The sequence below is a fragment of the Gymnodraco acuticeps genome, unplaced genomic scaffold (assembly GCF_902827175.1).
Source record: "Gymnodraco acuticeps unplaced genomic scaffold, fGymAcu1.1, whole genome shotgun sequence".
Classification (NCBI taxonomy): Eukaryota; Metazoa; Chordata; class Actinopteri; order Perciformes; family Bathydraconidae; genus Gymnodraco; species Gymnodraco acuticeps.
Genome location: NW_022990928.1, coordinates 314,617 through 334,143, shown reverse-complemented (window position 1 = coordinate 334,143; position 19,527 = coordinate 314,617). Strand labels below are relative to the sequence as shown.

Genomic DNA, 19,527 nt, shown 5'->3' with positions numbered 1-19,527 from the left:
CAAAAAAAAAACAGTGTGTTTATCGTCAATTCAAATATTTGGTTCTGTTTTACTCAGACCTTTTTCTGTGTGCTGTAATATTTAATATAATTGTATTGCAATATAAACAAAAGCTTAGAGATATAGTAGCTGTTTGAGTTAAAAACAGGTCAATCAGTTTGGCAGTGATTGCATGTTCCTAAACTTTAGTTGGTAACGCTTTGTTTACATTTGAATTACAAATGTTCCCTTTAATACCAGGCGTATTATGTTTCCAAAATGGTTGCAGGCCTGAAGAACTGAAGATACCAAATATTGTACTGCAAACTAGGGTTGCCAGAAACTGACCATGATCAAAATCGATTATTCGGCAGCCCTGGCGAATAATAATCGATTAATCGACCCCCCCCCCCCCCCCCCCCCCGCGGGACAAAAAAAAAAACTCAGACAAAAGGAATTCCGTTGTTTTCTTTACTGGAACATGTTTAACAGTACAAACAAAATAAACGACAAATAAACCAACATCAACATGATGTTGGTTTATTTTTTGTTATTTTCTAAAGTGCCTGCCATTGCCTTTATTTGGAGATGCGCTATGCACGCACAATGTATTTATTGCAATGCTGCCATTATTAAATACAGGCTACAGCTTGTATTAATAATAGCAGCATTGCAATAAATATTATTATAGCAATTTATTTATTCGGAAATCCGCCAAATTTAACGAGAAAATCGCCAAGTTGGCAACACTGGGCGGGGGCGGTGTGAGGGAGGGTGGGGGTGGGGGCGGTGTGTAGCGTGCTGCAGCAGCAGTCTGCTCTGCACGCAGGCTTCCTCCAAGTTTACAGTAAAACAAACTGGTGGTGTGACCAATGGCCATTTACAATTGTTAATACTATTACTATTATTAGCATTAGTCTATATTTTGGTTGAAACTAAGCCAGAAAAAAAAAAAAAAACATAAATAATAATAAAAAAATATATAAATAAAATCGATTTTTAAAAATAATATTCGATTATGGAGACTGTAACGATTAATCGAATAATCACTGGCATCCCTACTGCAAACCAAAGAAGTATGGACATTAAATGTAATGATGTGAGACCTTTGTCACACAGTTAAGGGACAACACATATTCTTGCAGTTACAGCACTAAAATACTCCTAAAAATGTAAGAAAAGAAAGACAATATATACAGAAAATCTGAAAAGGCTGGTCATTGGAGAGCTTTACTGGAAACCATATGATGTTACACTTGGAAGACTTTGATCATATTGAGCGCCATTTACAGTGGGGCAAAAAAGTATTTAGTCAACCACCAATTGTGCAAGTTCTCCCACTTAAAAAGACGAGAGAGGCCTGTCATTTTCATCCTAGGTATACCTCAACTATGAGAGACAAAACGAGAAAAAAAAAATCCAGAAAATCACATTGTCTGATTTTTAAAGAATGTATTTGCAAATTATGGTGGAAAATAAGTATTTGGTCATTAACAAAAGTTCATCTCAATACTTTGTTATATACCCTTTGTTGGCAATGACAGAGGTCAAACGTTTTCTGTAAGTCTTCACAAGGTTTTCACACACTGTTGCTGGTATTTTGGCCCATTCCTCCATGCAGATCTCTCATAGAGCAGTGATGTTTTGGGGCTGTCGCTGGGCAACACAGACTTTCAACTCCCTCCAAAGATTTTCTAAGGGGTTGAGATCTGGAGACTGGCTAGGCCACTTCTTCGTTGCCCGGCCGGTGTGTTTGGGATCATTGTCATGCTGAAAGACCCAGCCACGTTTCATCTTCAATGCCCTTGCTGACGGAAGGAGGTTGTCACTCAAAATCTCACGATACATGGCCCCATTCATTCTTTCCTTTACACGGATCAGTCGTCCTGGTCCCTTTGCAGAAAAACAGCCCCAAAGCATGATGTTTCCACCCCCATGTTTCACAGTAGGTATGGTGTTCTTTGGATGCAACTCAGCATTCTTTCTCCTCCAAACACATCTAGTTGAGTTTTTACCAAAAAGTTCTATTTTGGTTTCATCTGACCATATGACATTCTCTCAATCCTCTTCTGGATCATCTAAATGCTCTCTAGCAAACTTCAGACGGGCCTGGACATGTACTGGCTTAAGCAGGGGGACACGCCTGGCACTGCAGGATTTGAGTCCCTGGCGGCGTAGTGTGTTACTGATGGTAGCCTTTGTTACTTTGGTCCCAGCTCTCTGCAGGTCATTGACTAGGTCCCCCCGTGTGGTTCTGGGATTTTTGCTCACCGTTCTTGTGATCATTTTGACCCCACGGGGTGAGATCTTGCGTGGAGCCCCAGATCGAGGGAGATTATCAGTGGTCTTGTATGTCTTCCATTTTCTAATAATTGCTCCCACAGTAGATTTCTTCACACCAAGCTGCTTACCTATTGCAGATGCAGTCTTCCCAGCCTGGTGCAGGTCTACAATTTTGTTTCTGGTGTCCTTTGACAGCTCTTTGGTCTTGGCCATAGTGGAGTTTGGAGTGTGACTGTTTGAGGTTGTGGACAGGTGTCTTTTATACTGATACAGACTTCAAACAGGTGCCATTAATACAGTTAACAAGTGGAGGACAGAGGAGGCTCTTGAAGAAGAAGTTACAGGTCTGTGAGAGCCAGAAATGTTGTTTGTTTGTAGGTGACCAAATACTTATTTTACCGAGGAATTTACCAATTCATTCATTAAAAATCCCACAATGTGATTTCCTGGATTCTTTCCCTCCATTCTTTCTCTCATAGTTGAAGTGTACCTAGGATGAAAATTACAGGCCTCTCATCTTTTTAAGTGGGAGAACTTGCACAATTGGTGGCTGACTAAATACTTTTTTGCCCCACTGTACCTGCATTACTGCTTAATAATGTTTGCAGGTTGATGCTGCCTTTTCCAACAAACTACTCCAGTTTCTCCGAATTTTAGCCTCATAATGTTGGACTTTTGAAATGAAACATATCCTGTCTGTAGTTCGATATTCACTGATGTCTTACAGCATGAGGTGACAGGTCAGAAGGGATTCTCAAGAAGAAAACAAAACTCCATCTCTACCAAGCAGACGTTTTAGTAAGTTTATCATATTTTAAATAATGCTTCTAAGTTTGCCTTATTCTTTGTTACAGATGGACGAGTTTTTGTAAACTAAGGTGCCTTGCCATGCTGACGGTATCTGTGTATTTCTATATAATACTGCATACGTTGTCAGTAAAAATGAAACCTGTACTTTATTAAAGGTTATTAACAATATTTGCATCGTACTGTTTCTACCCATGCCTTTTTGCCAACTCATTTTAGAGGGTAAACCTGTTTCTCTTTTAAAGAGACAACAGCCAGAACCCACATAGTTTCAAAGATGTTGTGTGATCTCTCTGTGGTGTTGATAGACTTGAGAATACTTTAATAGGATGAAAACATCCCTTTTCCTCTGTGTCTTAGATGAAGCAAGATGTTTTTGCTCCTTGCAGGCTTATCTTTGAATGTGAGGCCAAAGGGTTTGACATCAAAATGGCTTGTGAAATAACTAACACATTTGTATTTAATGTTTTTTTCCATTTTACCTCAGCATTTCTGCACGACGTGAAATGAAGAAACTTTCCTAAAAAGTATAAGTCTGCTGAGGTCAAATGGAAAAAACATTAAATACAAAGTGGGGTTGCTATTTCACAAAGCATGTTTGTGTCAGACCCCTAATAAACCAGCCAAAACATGCGAGTTACAGCTTAAATCTTTATCTACTCGAGGAAAAAGGGATTAATGGAGTTAGTGTGAAAGATGAGCTGCTTGGTTTTATTCAAGGATACGCAAAACAATATGTGATTTAATAAGAAATAAGGAGGAGGGGACATGGAAACAGGTAGAGTGAGCCAGGTCATGAGCTGATTTGATCAAAGTAAACATGTCAGGATGTGTGTACGTAAATGGAGATAGATAAGTCTGGAAATCAATGCTGTGCCAGCTGCTGCGCTTCATAATGTCTCTGTAGAGCTGATCAGCTGTGATGTCTGTGATTGCTGTTGTTTGTACGCCAAAGAAGATGTGCCACTGGCCGAGTTCAGTTAAAGTTAAACATATTTGTGTGTAGATCGAGAAGTAAGCTGGATTTGGTCATTCCCTCTGCAGAAAACTATGATCCAAGTCATGCAGCTAGATATATTATTTGTGATCTTATATCTAAAACGTGTTGATCTTTTTTTAGAGAATACTATACTATGCAATTGTTTTGTTTACGATGATTGAGATGGTTTTAGGAATATAACTTTTGTTCTTACCCAGTCGATCATATAGTTACAACTGAAACCTGAAAACAGAAATAAAAGTATTATAACAGACAAAAACACTTTTAAGTGGCCCCATTGGTCTGAACTCACCTGCTCTTAAATAGGAAGGTATCATTTAATGTTTTTGTTTAAACCGCCTCTTCACTGTGTGCAGAAGGATGTTTTATAGTGTTATTATAAATACTCCTGATCTTGATGGCATCATATTATAGTTTTTGTTCTTAAATCTGAATGCTTTTGTTTCTGTCAGTTTCCTCAGACACGCCTCCATGAGCTCACTGGACTGCACACAACTTAGGAAAGCACATGGAAAATATATATCGAGATGTACTTTTTTTTAGATATGATTGGAATAAGACTCTTGGCTTGTTTTCAACATTTCAAACTCTGTATATCAAGTTCCATTCTTCTAGCTCTAAGCACATTTGCCCAAAATGGAAAGTGTTTTTCCAAACTGTTGTAAATAAACAGAATCATTTTACGATATTCATCCTACTGTTAATCCATCCACCTTCTAGTTGTTTGCTCATTTCCTGCAGTGCCAGCCAGGAAAGCAGAGCAGCCCAGATGGGCTTTTCTCTGCAAATTCCTCCAGTTTTTCCAAAAGTAACTTGTGGTGATCAGAATATGCTTGCATGCAGCTGTCCTGGGGGTCTTTAGCAGGTAAGAAAAGTCAGTGCTTTGTCCCTTAATGAATGTGGACAGTGCCCCAAATGTGTTTCTGAAATTTCGAAAATCTCTTTTAAGAAAAACGTTACTTAAATTGAATTCATTTATCTTTATGTATTTAAAAACGATGTTTACTTGCTCTAAGTGTATGAGTATTGACACCTTCTGTTCTGCTGTGTGTACACTGAAAAACGAATTCAATATATCCATCAGAACATCTGAAACATACTAATAAAAGGTTAAACCTAACAAATCCCGTGAATCCATTGAAATCATAAATCGATATACATGTGATTGTGATTTAATGGATTTTCATTTACAAAATATACATTTTCCAAAACAGCACTTGCCAAACAAACTTGCATGTTTAAAACACATGACACAGTTACTGAGCCACCGGATATCCTGCTGCTAATACTCTTCTTTTTTTAATCTCCACTGCATTAAGTATTGATGGGAATTACGGCTCTTTGAAGGGAGCTGGATCTTATGGCTCCGTTCTTTTCCGAGAGCCGTTCAAACGAGAAATAATCACCAGGATAATGATTGACTGTATTGCCAGAAATCTACTTTTACTCACAGAAAATGTATAACTTGCTACATCTCTCAGCCAGCCAAACTACTACTCAAGCAGCATGCGTTATGCCATCATCTACGGAAAATTGGCATTCAGGAAAGCAAGTTACTTTTAAAGGCGAGTGGGTTTATTGCAGGCAGTGAACCAACAATAAAAAGAACGGCTCTCACCAAGTAGGACTCGGTTCCCTTCGTTCGTACCAAAGAGCCGTTCAAAAGAATCGGATCGTTCAAAAGAATCGGATCGTTCAAAAGAATCGGATCGTTCAAAAGAATCGGATCGTTCAAAAGAATCGGATCTTTCGCGAACGTCACAACAGTGAACAAAGATTTGCATCAAGCAAAGAGTAAAATGTGTGCCGTTTATACAACTCCAGAGCGTATCGCAATGCTGGTCAGATTTGATATTTGGAAGAAATGTTTCTTAAGATATGAATACATTGCTTAGCTCCATTAGCATTTAATAGCCAAAGATGTGCTCGCTACACTATTTACTTTCTAGACTTAAAAATTCATGTCATAGTTCTTGGCACATCAAGCATGAGCTGCTTGTGGAGGAAAACTGATGTTCAATTATCAGCTGCAGCCTCGAAAAGGCAACATTTAAAAGTCACTGACAGTGAGAAGAGGATCCTTCTCAACATTTCGTTTTTTAATCATCATCATCATCATGATTGGGGCGTGGAGGAGGCCGTGAGGGAGGAGGCGCTCTGCACGGGGCGGGACCCTGAGGAGGGGGCGGTAGGGAGCCGGTTGGGGACGGGGGTGCAGAGACTGAGCTCAAGTTAGAAGGAGGCAGGGCTCTGTTGGGAGGAGGGGTGTACGGAGGAAGGGTGGTAAAGTCCGGGGGAGGAGTGGACGGCAGAGGGGGGAGCGTTGAAGTGGGCGAAGGGGGCAAGAAGGTGTGGCTGCCCTCTGACGGACGACGCTGGTAGCTGTGGGGCAAAGTGTAGACGGGCGTGGAGGGGTGGTTGTAGATGGGATAGTGAGAAACAGGGTAGGGTTTACTCCGGGTGAAGTTGATGCACTTGCCCTGTAATGAAGAGAAATACAAAGTCATTTCAGGTCATTGTGGAAAGAAAAGAAAAGACAACAATCTGCAGATATTCCATAAATCTGAATCTGCTGTGGCACATTGGCAGGCTTGGAAGGGTACAGCTTTCAACTAACGGAAAGAGGAAATTCCTCTGTTATTGAGTGTCAAGGAAGAAAATAGTATTCCTGCCAGCCCAGTCGAGCAGAAGCTGGGAGTGGAGCAGGACCTACTCCAAATGACTTCTCCAGACAAGTCTTCCTGCAGAAACAATGCTGCGGTTGTTTTTTCCTTTGTCTACTCGCTATGCCTCCTGAGGGTTTAGCTTGAAGTCAGTTTGAAGGAGCTTTGACTTTTGAGTCTATGGAATACGTCTTTAATGTCATGCAGATGAAACATCATCTCGTTTTTTTACTTTGCTCTTTGATCCTTCGCTCCAAACTTCTTTTGTTCCTCATTTCCAGAGGTCATGAATTTGAGATCTGGCCAATCTTTACACGTCTGCCTGCCAAAAACCTGAAATATCTGGTTAACTATCCTTTTTATTGCTTTGCTTTTTAGTTAATGCGTTCTTGTCTTAACAGAAGTGATGCTGTTTTTCATTAAAGAGAGGAAGAATCGTAGCATATTCTCCTTTCTTCTTGTCTCTGGCGTGTCTCTCACCTTGTCTCCAGGATGAGGTCTCATCACAGACACTCTGTCATAGCCTTTTCTCAGAAATACATACAAAGCGTCCAGTTTGCCCTGGAGAAAGATTAGCACAGATGATAGTACAAATATTAAACAGCAGATCATACAAGTGACCTCTGATGTGTGTCATGTCCCGCAGGCAGCGTTAGTCTGTTTTCTCTGCCAGGCGGCATCTGCTCCACTTTTTGCTGCAGATGTCTTTCTTTTGATTCTTGCGTAAGCTTTATGGTAGAGCCATAGATAAACAAAGAAAGTATTTTTGCTGGAAATAACAGCCGTGCAACAGATTCCATAATAATGGGTCAGCTCGGTTCAGGTCGGGTTCTTATTAGCATCCATCCAGCTGACTAATATGCTAGGGAACACATTTGTATTAACTATTTCCTGGTCACACATTATCCCCAGGAACACTCAAACTAATACTTTTAGATTATGATGGATGGACGTCATTGTCAGGAAGAGGTCTTTATGTTTCGAAACATCTGGAACTTACTGTAGTATATTACATATGTTAACGTTATGTGATCCATGACATGGAAAACATTTTCCAACAGTTCTCTAACTGAGCAAACTGGACAAGACCATGCTTTGTGGATAAAAACTCTCAAAAAAACTAAAACAACCTAAGATAAGATTTGTTTTGTCAATTTAAGTATATTTAATAAAACAATAAAGTTCAAACTAAATAACAAAGCACCTTTATTGGAGAGTACCACTTCTGTGGGCGGACTGATTTGTGCACGTGGTAGTAAGGCTGCGGTGGATCATACTCCTCCTCTGGCATCACAACTCGAGCATTTTTTGCTTTTTCCAGTTTAGCTCCTTCTTCAGTCGAGCCTTTATCTCCCCATCGGACCTGAATACAAACAAAAGTTATCAGTGCTCTAATAAGACAAGCAAAATAAGTGTTTAAATGAGTAGAGTTTGAAGTAGGAATACAGTCGATAATTGTATTCGTTTAGCTTCAGAATAATAGAGCGGCTACGTTTTAGCCACGTTAGCTCCACCGTTTGTCTTAACTGACATATCTCAAAAACTGTTTCATGACATTTTCAGATGTTGTTTTGTTCCTAGACAATAAGTCCATCTCACTTTAGAGATCTACTGACCTTTACTCTGAGCTTGACATTTTTGTTTTCTGGAAAAGTGTCTCAAACAACTATTGGATGGATAGTTGTTGTTTGTTAAACTTTCTTCTTGCGCCATGGACTGGTTAAATGTTTGTGTCCCACACTTAGTTGTATGACTGAATATCCTACCTTTAATGATGACATGCAATCAGCCTCAGCTGTACTTTGCTGCATTTGCATTTAGTCTACTCTAAATAGTGAATGTTAGCATGCTAAATACTGTAGCTAAAATAAGCATGTTAGCATTGTCTTTCTGAGTATGTTAGCATAACTATAGCATTTAGCTCAAAACACAGCTGTGCCTAAACACAGCGCTTAGACCTTAGACTTAGAGAAGCTTAGTCTTGTTACATTGAATATTTTGAGATAATAAGAACATTTTATTTACATCAGCTGAAAAAAGGCATCTGGACCATTTTTATGCCAGTGCATGCAATGATTTCAACTGTTGTAAATTATTTCAATCTTATTGCTACAACGTGCTGCTTTATTTCTACATATGAAAATGACTCTTTCTTGCACATCCACATAAAGATTAATTCAACCCAGTCCTCAGAAGTTGGCTCATTTGCCTCAAAATGTTATTGCATTGCAGTTTATGTTCCAAAGTTTGGGATTTTTTCCTATGCCCCTGAGAGAGCAGCATTTACTTTTAGACCTATGTTCTAACTTAAAAACTACATATTCAGCATAAGAACCAATGCTAACGATAATCTTCCTTCCCACATGTAAAGAATGTTTCACTAAAAGCAGATTTGTTATGTTTCTTTTATGATTAACTGAATGCTCAGAGAACAACTAAAAAAGCCAAAGTAAAGATGAAGAAAGATCCATCACACCAGGATTTAAACCAGTCCTGTCAAAGCAACCTTGGAAGATCATTATTCAGATGTACTCCCTTGCAGCTGCCACAGAAAAGCCATGGAAGTTTAAACCTGGCAGAAAAAGCACTTAAATGAGGTTGTGCATATTTTCCATAGCTCTGTTTGGAAGTGGTGCCGCTTCAAGTTCACAGCTCAGAGTCCTCAGGCTGCACTGACAGTCTGTAAAGCATTTCACACCAAGAGAGTGACCTCCTTTCTCCTAGACACAGACACATATCGTGACCTTGGGACGTATGTACTTTCTGATCATTCCTCAGAATCTATCAGGTAGCTCAGATGTCTGACTGCCTCTTACTATTTCACTATAAATCTCCAGACATTATGATTTCTTCCTTTCCACCTATGCTTTCCACACACAATTGAAAGCATTCTTGCCTTTTACAATCTCAAGTTGCAAAATCCAATCCTCTAATAGGCACCTTTACTTCTCCTGAGCAGCCTGCTGAAAACCAAAGAAACTTGCCTGTTTCTGTAACAACCACGAACAAATCATTCAAGCTCGCCAGAAGAGTACACATCCTGGCATTTGGTAAATCTGTCGTCTCTGCAGTTTACGGGCCAGATCTTGGCCTCAACTTGACTCTCACTGGCTCTCCAAAGAATCACAACTACAAAGTGACTCAGCCGCTTCCAGCATGGACTTGCATACTCATCTCTTTTAAGGAATTACTCTTTTCCTGTTCCACTTTGTATTGCCTCTGTCATTGATTGATCTTTTTTCAAAGTGAGCAGGAGCTAGAATCATGGCTGCCATATGTTTCTTCTATGAACCTGGAGCTAGCTGACTGATATGCAGTGGATTTCATTCTTATATTTACAAAAAATCATATTTAATTTTGCAAAGGAGCAGAATTGACTAATTCAGCATCTATAAGCATCATCTGCTGGTTTGATGTTGATTCAATGTAAGAAAGATCTCTTCTGATTATAGCAGCTTTGCAACAGGCTGCAACATTTTTGCAATATTAGTATCTGGGTTTCCTTATACCTCCATTCTTTTGATGCCTCCGACTCCACGTCCTCCGTAGTACGAGGCGTCCACTGTGGGCCACCTCTTCTTGGGAAAACCATCCTCGTCATCCTTTCAAAAATAAATCAAAGAAGCAAAACCATTAGACTTTGCGAGACAAACAAGGCAATAATTACTGTTATGAAATTAAAAAGGGTGCAGAAAGGGGAGAAAAAGGATTAAGCACTTACAGAGCTGTCCTCTATTACTGGAGGAGGCGGCTCGTGAATGACCTGCAAACATGAAAGATAAATATATAATGGTGCAACCTGACATAAACACAAATGTTTATGTTGTTCATCCACAAAATCCAAGATGGCTGCCGTACCACGGTGCAGCAGAGAGGCCAGAACCACCAGAGCAGGAGGACGATGAGCAGGAGCAGCAGGATGAGCAACGCTATGGCAACAAAGGTCCCATCAGACTATAGAGCAGGAAAAAGAGACAGGACATCACCAGGGTAAGATCATTTGACTGTATACTGCATCAAACCAGTACACAACTTTCTAACCAACATGTTGCTTTTAAAATACTGAAATACATAATGTGTTGTACTTGTGTTTGAATGAAACTACTTTAACAAGTTTGCAACTGAGACTAGAAGAAAGAATCATTTATGAAAGTGGCGGTAAAATAAATCAAGGTACTTGTACTTTACTGTACTTCAAGTATCTTTTGCAGCTTTATACTTTTACTCCACTGCATCTTACAAGAACAATTTTTACTTTGATCCTACTACTTTATTAGAAGTTGGACAGCTTTTGTATCTTTACACTTTTGACCCATTCTCTCCAGATGTGTTTATTTGAATGTGTCTGATAAACTAATGGATAAAATATTCCTCTGTGGTTTAAGACAATTATTATTATTTGGACCCAAAGCTCACACGGATTGAGTAAGCCAAACATTAGTTTCCCAGGGTTTGCAGAGCACCCATGAGGCTTGATCTTTTCTAAACATCTCATTGATATACTCTCATGCTTGGTTGCTCTCGAGCCATTCTAGACAACTGTAACTATTTATTTGCTGGACTACCACAACTCAATAAATTCCCTCCAAATTAAACATGGGCTACGGTTCTTACAAAAACTATAACTATAATCAAATGTAAAATAAAACGGAGTAAGAGCCTCAAGTTAATAATGACAGGATGTTTCTTTAAACTAACCCTAACCCTAACCCTGAAAGAAACAACTAGAACCCTTACTCTAACCCTAACCCACGTTTTATCATGCAATGTTTCAATATGAATAGTATGAGTCAGAACAAAGTGAAGACTGGAGTTGGAATATATCTATAAGCTTTGTGTGAGTTCAGCTTTTATTTGAATTGCACTTACACATGTGACTGCAGTAATTGTGACAGAGCTTGATACGAAGCTCAGGCCATTATTCATGCTGACGTGGAGAGTGGCACATCTGTACAAATGGAAGTGGGAAAAAAAGAGGAGCAATGATCATGTATTCAATGCGACACAGTCTGTAAACGTTTACAGTAATAACTTACGTTCCCTCTTTTTCCAGTACAGGAGCCGGGCACAAAAGGTAGGTATCTTTCACCACCAAAGGTCTTTTCACTGTGGAATAAACAATGTTATCATGCTGTAATGAACTTTACATACAAGGGTTAATTACAGATGATAACTGGTGAATGAGAAAGTAGTGAAAGCTGCAAAGGAGAACTTTTGCTTGATTTTGCTCTAGCAGTCATGAAACTCAACTAAATTCTAGCCTCAAACTTTTTTTTTGTTATTCAATTCCTGGACTTCCTCCCCTTATGGAAAAAGTATCAAATTAGGGCGGTTTGCGGTTTATTTACCCTGGCTGAGTGAGTGTCTAGTGTGTGCAAAGACAGTGCTTCATGCCTGATGAGATCCACATTCCCCTCCAGACATCTGAGAAGCATTGAGCGTTATACCAGCTGATTCAAAGGAGGGCTAGATGGTGTTGATGGGTTTTTTTAAGAGGAGGGCCGACGGGGATTTCAGCCATTGAGAGCTACTAAAAACTGCTCACCCCTCACCGACTTTGAACAGTGCTGTAAATGGCTGCTGATTAAAACTGCTGCTGTCTATATATATAAATTGTATTCAAACACCCAATGTTGTGGTCTTGTCAGTCACTTCACAATGTAATGTGAACAACGGAGGATGAGGCGAAAGTTTACTTACACATGTCTAAATTCTCCTAAAGTTATGTTGCCTTTTGACAGACTAACCATTTCCTCTTGTTTGCAGTCTCCATATCAAACTATCACATTTGACATAATATGGCCTTGTATATTTTAAATGATGGACTTCTATGTGTGGTTTGGTATTTGTCTATTAACACACCAAGCAGACACAGCAACATTAGCATTCATATAGAAGTAAATCCAATTTGCACTCTCTGTTTAACTTGGTTTTGGTCTCCACCAACTAAGTATTTGGCTTTTTAGCTGCTTAATGCTCTGCTATGTTCACCAGATAGTCGCTAACTTTGTCTGTCTGTTGTTTGGGTCTGAACAGGTTGCACTGTGAGCCATAAACCCGAAACAAAGAGCTGAAAGCTAAAAAAGAAAGACGTTAAAACGCTCTCTAGAGCTGAGGGGAGTGCAGCAGACTAATGGGAAAATGTGATGTAGGTTTGCCACTATGAGTTACTGCTTTCACATTACACTTAATTATATAATAAGCATTTCAAAGTGACAAATAAAGACATCCTACAAAAAAGAATCCAGTGCATATACTTACTCAAAGTAACGGTGTCATTGATGCGGAAGCTGCAGAGTACTTTCTGTACGTCTCGGGTGTGAAGGAAACCATTTCCTTTTACTACCACTTCGAAAGATTCTGAAATGGGATTAAAGGGACCATATTTTATAATTATGTACTGTCATTTGTCCTTCCAAAAGGTTTTATATTGTGTATTTTGAAAGGCCTATAGTCATAAATGTAACCTGGGGATATAAACTCTACATCATATGCTTGTATGTCTCTTTCAGTTGAATAATTATATCTAAATATCAGTTGTATAATGCAGAATTATTTTTAATAAAATGTTTGTGTGTACCTCCTGCACAGATGCTGGACGGCTCTACAGCCAAGATCTCAATGCATGACCTCTTCAGGATCTGAAAGGGGAAGTATTTGCACAAAAAGAGGAACTCAAGGTACAGTAGGTTCAATTTAGCAATTAAGTATTTAATCATATTTCTGTGACATAAAATTACCGAGTCGATGACTCCGTGTAGCGCCTCAAATCCGTCGTTCACCGGGAACACATGGTCCTTACTGTCAGCTATCGTTGAAAGCTGTCAATGACGATTCAATGATTATAAGTTTGCATTGCTCAATTCCTACATTAATAAACGGTTTTATTAGTTACCAGATTAATGTACCTGGGTTTCATTGAAGTCTTTAACCCCGACACAGTACACAGTGGCACCCAACTGGCGAGCTCTGCCTGCCTGAGACATTAAACAACACGTAGGTTTTTTTAATGATAGGTCATTTTGCAGTTCTATTTGATGACTGAGTTGGTATTCATGTTTATGAATCATTTGAGTGTGATAGAGTATTTCATGGTGTAGCATAGCCTGCCCAAGGACTGCAAAAGCAAATGATTCAAAGATTATTGATTGTTGTCCCTGTGTAATGAAGACTATATCTGAGTAAATGAACTTCAGTAGAAAGATGAAGGCTCAGTCAATCGGGCAGAAAGTGCAGGTTTCATTGCTCCTTATGGGCTGCAATTTTAACGTTTTTTCCACTTGTAGAAACGCCTCCTTCAGTTATGTTATGCCTTTGACAGCTGCTGGAAAACATCTGTTGTGACATTGCAGAGTCATGTGGCCACAAGGGCAACAACCCTGGTTTTTACACACAGGATAATACAGCAAAGGCTTTCCTGACATATGAGGTTCAAATGTTTATTTATGCTTTCAAGTTTCTATTTTTACATCATTTTTGAATAGGGGAGAGATATAGCTAGGTGATATGATGCATAATCACATGATGGGAAAAAAAGTCCCAATTTGCAATATTATTACTGTCTTTTTGAAATATATTCATTCTCTATTGAACATTGACTCACTGTTAAACTGCACTAAAGCAATGTCTAAGTAATGCTAACACCCTGCATTTAGTTTGAATCCCTATCTGGTTTTCATGTCACCTCTCTTTGTGCGAGGTCAAACTGATTTTCCCTCAGTTCACCGTCCGTCAGGGCGATGATCACACTGGCTGTCCGGTAACCTAAAAGCCAGAAACAGAGAGGAAATGGCGGTTTAAATAATGACACAAAATCCGTCTCATCAAATATTATAAAATAACTTTGATTTGATGGAAAGCGCAGCTGTGATTCGGTTGTTATCTTTGATTATTCTAACACGTGTTTGAATTGAGTTGTGATGAATGGATCAAATATACTTATTACTACTAGAAGTCATGATTAAGTGCTTGGAAAGGAACGTTTTTTACTCACCATCTCCGGTCCCGTAGTAAATTTGCTCGCTGGCCTAAAAGAGAAGTTTAGAGGCGTCAGTGGCAATATATTTAAATTGGTCTCATTTAAAACGAGTTAGTTGCCATCCTGTTGGGCAAGCAGGATCTGCTTCTCATTTATTTAACAGATGTCTTACTCTTTGAAAACCTTTGTCCATGAAGGTGTCTCCACCAGGATGCACATTGTTGAGCTCCTCCAGCCCGGCCCGAATCTGCTCTCTGATCATTGAGTATATGTTATTTAAAATTCAAGGAGATAGCACAAATTGCATTTAACTAAGCAAAGGAAAATACAACAGATACATTCAATCTTTAAGACATTTGCATGAGGCACCTGTCTTCTGTCAGTGCCATGAGAGTCCTTCCTTCTGTTGAAAACACAATGAAAGACATCCGCAGCTGAGGACTAGAAGAAAACAAAACAGCAAGAGACGACTGTCATGTTTTATAATATATTGTTTCTCTTTCAAATCTGACGTTTCTGCTTGGACTTACCTGATGAACTTGTGAGCCAGGTGGTCAACAAAGTAATAAATCTCATTCCAGTGTTGTTGCACACTGCCAGACCTGAGAAAGGGTCAAAGAATACAACTTGCTTATAGAAATTCATAAAGGTAGCAGTCCTTAATATATAGCCATGTAGTTTGCAGAGGTAGGAAGTAGTGGAGTATAAATACTTCGTTATTGTACCTAAGTACATTTTTCTGGTATCAGTACTTTACTCCACTACTTATTTTTCTGACAACTTTTTACTTTTACTTCTTACATTTTCAAAACAGGTTTGTTTGTTAGTTTAGTTTTAATCTGTGTTTGGTGGCGTGATCATTATTATTTAGAGTCATTGCGTCATTTCCTGGTCTTCTCTAAAGAAGAGGGACCAATGGAAACGTTGTCATGTTGCCGTTGTTCAGCATCGAAACATTCATTAGCTAACAATGACATTATTGTTCTATTAATATAAAGGGAGGTCAGGTACTCTTCAAAACAGCTGCTAGTTATGGGTACTTTTTACTTAAGAACATGTTGAAGCCCATACTTCTTTACTTTTACTTGGGTAAAGAAGTTTAGTCAGTACTTCTACTTTTACCAGAGTATTTTTAAACATGAGTATCTGTACTTCTACTTGAGTAAAGGATGTGTGTACTTTTGCCATCTCTGATAGTTTCTATATTTCTCAGTCATGTGGTAGTAGAGGGAGCAGTTGGTCATAAGTTGTTATGAGATAAAAAATATAGAAAAACTTCTTCTTCTATTTGCTTGTTTACTCAGAGCTACTGTTAAAAGCCCACATATATTTAGTTTACTATCTTTTAAGACAAGGAAAAGCAGGACATGTTCACATTTGAGAGGCAGTTACAGCTAATTGTTTTGCATTTTTTGGTTAAGTAAATTATAATCCATTGTCTGAATTGTTGCGCAAAAGAGCTGCACATTTAATGTTCCTTTTAGTTTGAAATTGAATGATTTACTATGCTGTAGCTGCTTTGTTATAATATATGTGTTTATCTTTAACTTGTTGTTGGTAATGTATGCATTAGCTCATCTGCAGTATGTTTTTAGAGAAGCCGGTGAGACTTAAACGTTTGTATTTTCTTATAAGTGTGATGCTTCACTTTTTCCCCATGTGGTTTCACTGCTTATTTGCATAACAAACAATGAGAAGTGCCACGTCCATTTTCAAATGAGCTGAACTTAATGTCAAGTCCTGATTTTAAAATATGTTGCGCACTCAAGTAACAATAAGAAGAGGACACTTTTAAACGGAAGTCAGCCATTAAAGAGAATTACGAGACACATATGTAAAACGTCTTCTCATTCTGCGCTGCTTCTCTTCTTCTCCCTCTTTGCTATGTTTTCATGTATCCTGTGATGTGAGACCCAGTGCAGATGTGCCGCCAAAAATGTGGGATCTCTGGAACATCTGGCTCTAATGGAGAAAGGGTTCTGCAGACTGAAGCAGAGCTGGACTCAATGTGGAGTCCTGTCAGTGAAACGTGGCCGAACTTCAGAAAGTACCAATGGAAAAAGTGATTTCTGATTTATAGTGTTATCTCCTGCATTTATTTCATTGGGTATTTATTTGTCACTGGGTCTGATTTGTTATATTGTTTTTGATATTTCTAATGAATCAGGATTCCCTGCAGGGCACTTTATTATTGAAGTGAAAGCATCAGCACTTTGTAAACTGTATTTTCCATCCAGGAGGACATTACTTTGACCTGGCAACTAAACATCAACACACTGACACATGACTGGAAATGACCTGCTGTGCTGAGGAGCTTCACACTGGCTTCAGCCTCATGGAAAGGGTTACCTAGCCCTCGTGTCAACACTCACAGGGTTCTAGAGATCTATTCCTTTGTTATGAGATATACATAGAGTGTTATGCCAAATGTGCCTATACCGTTTTCTGATTTTACGTGAGGATGTGTTTCTTTTCTTTGTTTTTTATAGTTTTAAACTGATTATCTTTAAGTTTTTAACTGTAAGAACAATGGAAGACATTTCCATGGAGCCACCTGAGACTCTGGGAGGATGAGACGCATTTTTTATAATTTCTCTGACATTTTATAAACCGAATTACTAATCGATTGATCCAGAAGCCATTTACACTATGATACTTGCATCTGGTGGTTATCAGTTAGTCTATATATTTAGTCAATATATTTTAAGAATGTCCCTATCAAATTAGCCATATATAAATAAAGCAATCTGCAGATCATCAATGAGAATATGTGTTGCAAATTGGAGCTGCTGGAGGTGATGCCCTAAACATCCTTTACCACAAGAAATCCTCAGATCTGGAGTGTTTCACTCTTCTGCCTTTTTATTTAACCTTTAGTAAACTTGTTTTCCGAAAGGGGACATTTCACAAAAAACATCCACATGTGCCAGCTGTGTTGACAGAACTGAGCTTTGTTTTGGCACTCCAAGTCACACACATTATTCTTTATGTCTGTCCCCAGCACAAAACCAGTCGTATTTTCACTTGACTTAAAGCTGCTTGTCATTTCAAATCTTCTTACTATACTACAATAGCTCCTATTTATCATGCAAGTAGCCCATGAATGCCTCGTGTTTGCACCTGTGTCTTCAGAACAATCTCAGATGAGTCATGCACCGATCATTACAAGTTTAATAAAGTAGCACTCACTTGTCCAAAACAAAGTAGAGGTCAAACCCTCCGTAGCAGGACGAGCCGGCCTCCCTCCTGCCTTGGCTCTGCCCTGCGCTGCTGACCACCAGGACCACCACCAGCATGCCCAGTTCCACACCGAGCAGGACCTGCCTGCACCAGCACTGGGACATCACCCCGGGTTAAAGAAAAGGCACCAGCTCAGCCAAAAAGAAGGTAAACAGTCTCCGATTGGAAATGTTGGTCCACTCTCCCTCTCACGCCACACTCATGCAGTCAGCCATGCTGCACATGCATTAAAGTCCTCTCTGGATCAGCGTCCCATCTCCTCAGCAGCAGATGTGTGCTGGCAGAGTAGGAGTGGAGCTACTGGGACTCAAGACTTCAGCTCCCTCTCTCTCCACGCTCAATCTTTTTAACACATGCTGCCATGAGTTCACATAAAAAACGTTTTAAAATGTTTTCTTTTTGTTTTTTAGCAGCTTTGACCAGACATTGGTTCTTGCTATTAACAGCAATCAACACAAATGTGCATGCACTTTTTTTGCAGGTTTACTCAATTCATTACCTACCCATCAGTGCCACTTAGTGGTGGGAGAGGTACTCAGATGTTTGACTTAGGCGAGTAAGAGTAATTAGTTACTTTTTATCTTTAGTGGTAAACAAATGCACTATAAAAATCATTGTGGTTAAATATGAAATATCTTCAGTTTAGTCAACTGTATTAAAGGTAAGAACTCGTAAACACTGGAATAATTACATGTGCTGTCTCTCCTGAAGTAACTTTATACATAGAGGTTGTTGTTTGTTTTTTAAAAGTGTGTCTCTACTTTAATTGTAGCTCCCGGCTCTCAAAATACAGGCTATTTTGAGAGCTGGGTATTGCATCAACCTTCAAAAGAATCAATTAAAAACTAAACTGAAGTGACAGTAGCTGGGCCTTTCACCAAAATGTAAAAAATTAAATATGGCAGTCGTCCTTTCTGTCTTTGCCAACATAAACAGTTCATAGTAGAAACTGAATATGCATTGCATATGCATATATGCATATGCAATGGTAAAATAGCTCAGGTTAAGAGCAAAAAACAGGATTTATCTTCTAAAAGGTGATATATTTAGGAGTCAATGTGACATCCGAGGGGTGATATAAGGAGGACTTTAAACTCATCACACTCAGTAAGTGGTTCCCTACCTTTATTTTTGCTCGCTTTTTAAATCCGCTTAACAAATTGTCTTAAAAAAGTACAGTAGGTGGAGTGGACCCTGTCACCTGGAGGTGCGTATAGGGTCAAGAATGAACTCCTATTTAAGATGTGTTTAAACCATAGGTTTAAACCTGTCTTGAGAAAGAGCCTGGGATATACAGTATGTTGTAATAAGTTAGCTTGTAGGTTTGCAGGAATTTAAAAAATGTGCAGGGTGAAAGTAAATACTTTTTGGCTGGACAATACATCTGCAATTTTGCTCCAAAATGATCCTCCAAATTAAGAAAGACAGACAGACAGAAGAAAGAAAGAGGATTAAGTGCCATGAGAAACATTGTTAGGTTTGCTAGTCCCACATTGTGAGTGTGCATAGCGCATCTGCCTGCAGGTGAAGTGCCTCTGGTTCAGATGCATGGCTGTTATACACCGTGCTCTCTCGGT

The 19,527-nt window shown here is 39.1% G+C and overlaps 1 protein-coding gene across 1 annotated transcript; it reads right to left on the bottom strand.

The window, feature by feature from the left end:
• Positions 1-5,225: 5,225 nt before the first annotated feature.
• On the bottom strand, positions 5,226-18,204 carry antxr1b (ANTXR cell adhesion molecule 1b). The gene is made up of 18 exons (XM_034234131.1): positions 17,900-18,204; positions 15,241-15,312; positions 15,080-15,151; positions 14,883-14,964; positions 14,726-14,759; positions 14,417-14,496; positions 13,641-13,709; positions 13,473-13,553; positions 13,313-13,373; positions 12,994-13,092; positions 11,769-11,838; positions 11,602-11,680; positions 10,591-10,686; positions 10,454-10,495; positions 10,242-10,334; positions 7,937-8,095; positions 7,213-7,293; positions 5,226-6,549 (listed from the first exon to the last, which is right to left on the bottom strand). The coding sequence occupies exons 1-18, from the start codon at positions 18,052-18,054 to the stop codon at positions 6,169-6,171; spliced, it is 1,806 nt and encodes a 601-aa protein (XP_034090022.1). The 5' UTR covers positions 18,055-18,204; the 3' UTR covers positions 5,226-6,168.
• Positions 18,205-19,527: the final 1,323 nt, after the last annotated feature.

Bases quoted from the DNA above. Each gene is read 5' to 3' on its own strand.
- antxr1b (XM_034234131.1), bottom strand. From the start codon at position 18,054: ATGTCCCAGTGCTGGTGCAGGCAGGTCCTGCTCGGTGTGGAACTGGGC. The intron at 15,313-17,899 runs GTGAGTGCTACT...ACCCTTTCTCAG, and splicing joins CTCTACTTTGTTTTGGACAA to GTCTGGCAGTGTGCAACAAC. The intron at 7,294-7,936 runs GTGCTTTGTTAT...ATCTTTCTCCAG, and splicing joins AGTGGTACTCTCCAATAAAG to GGCAAACTGGACGCTTTGTA.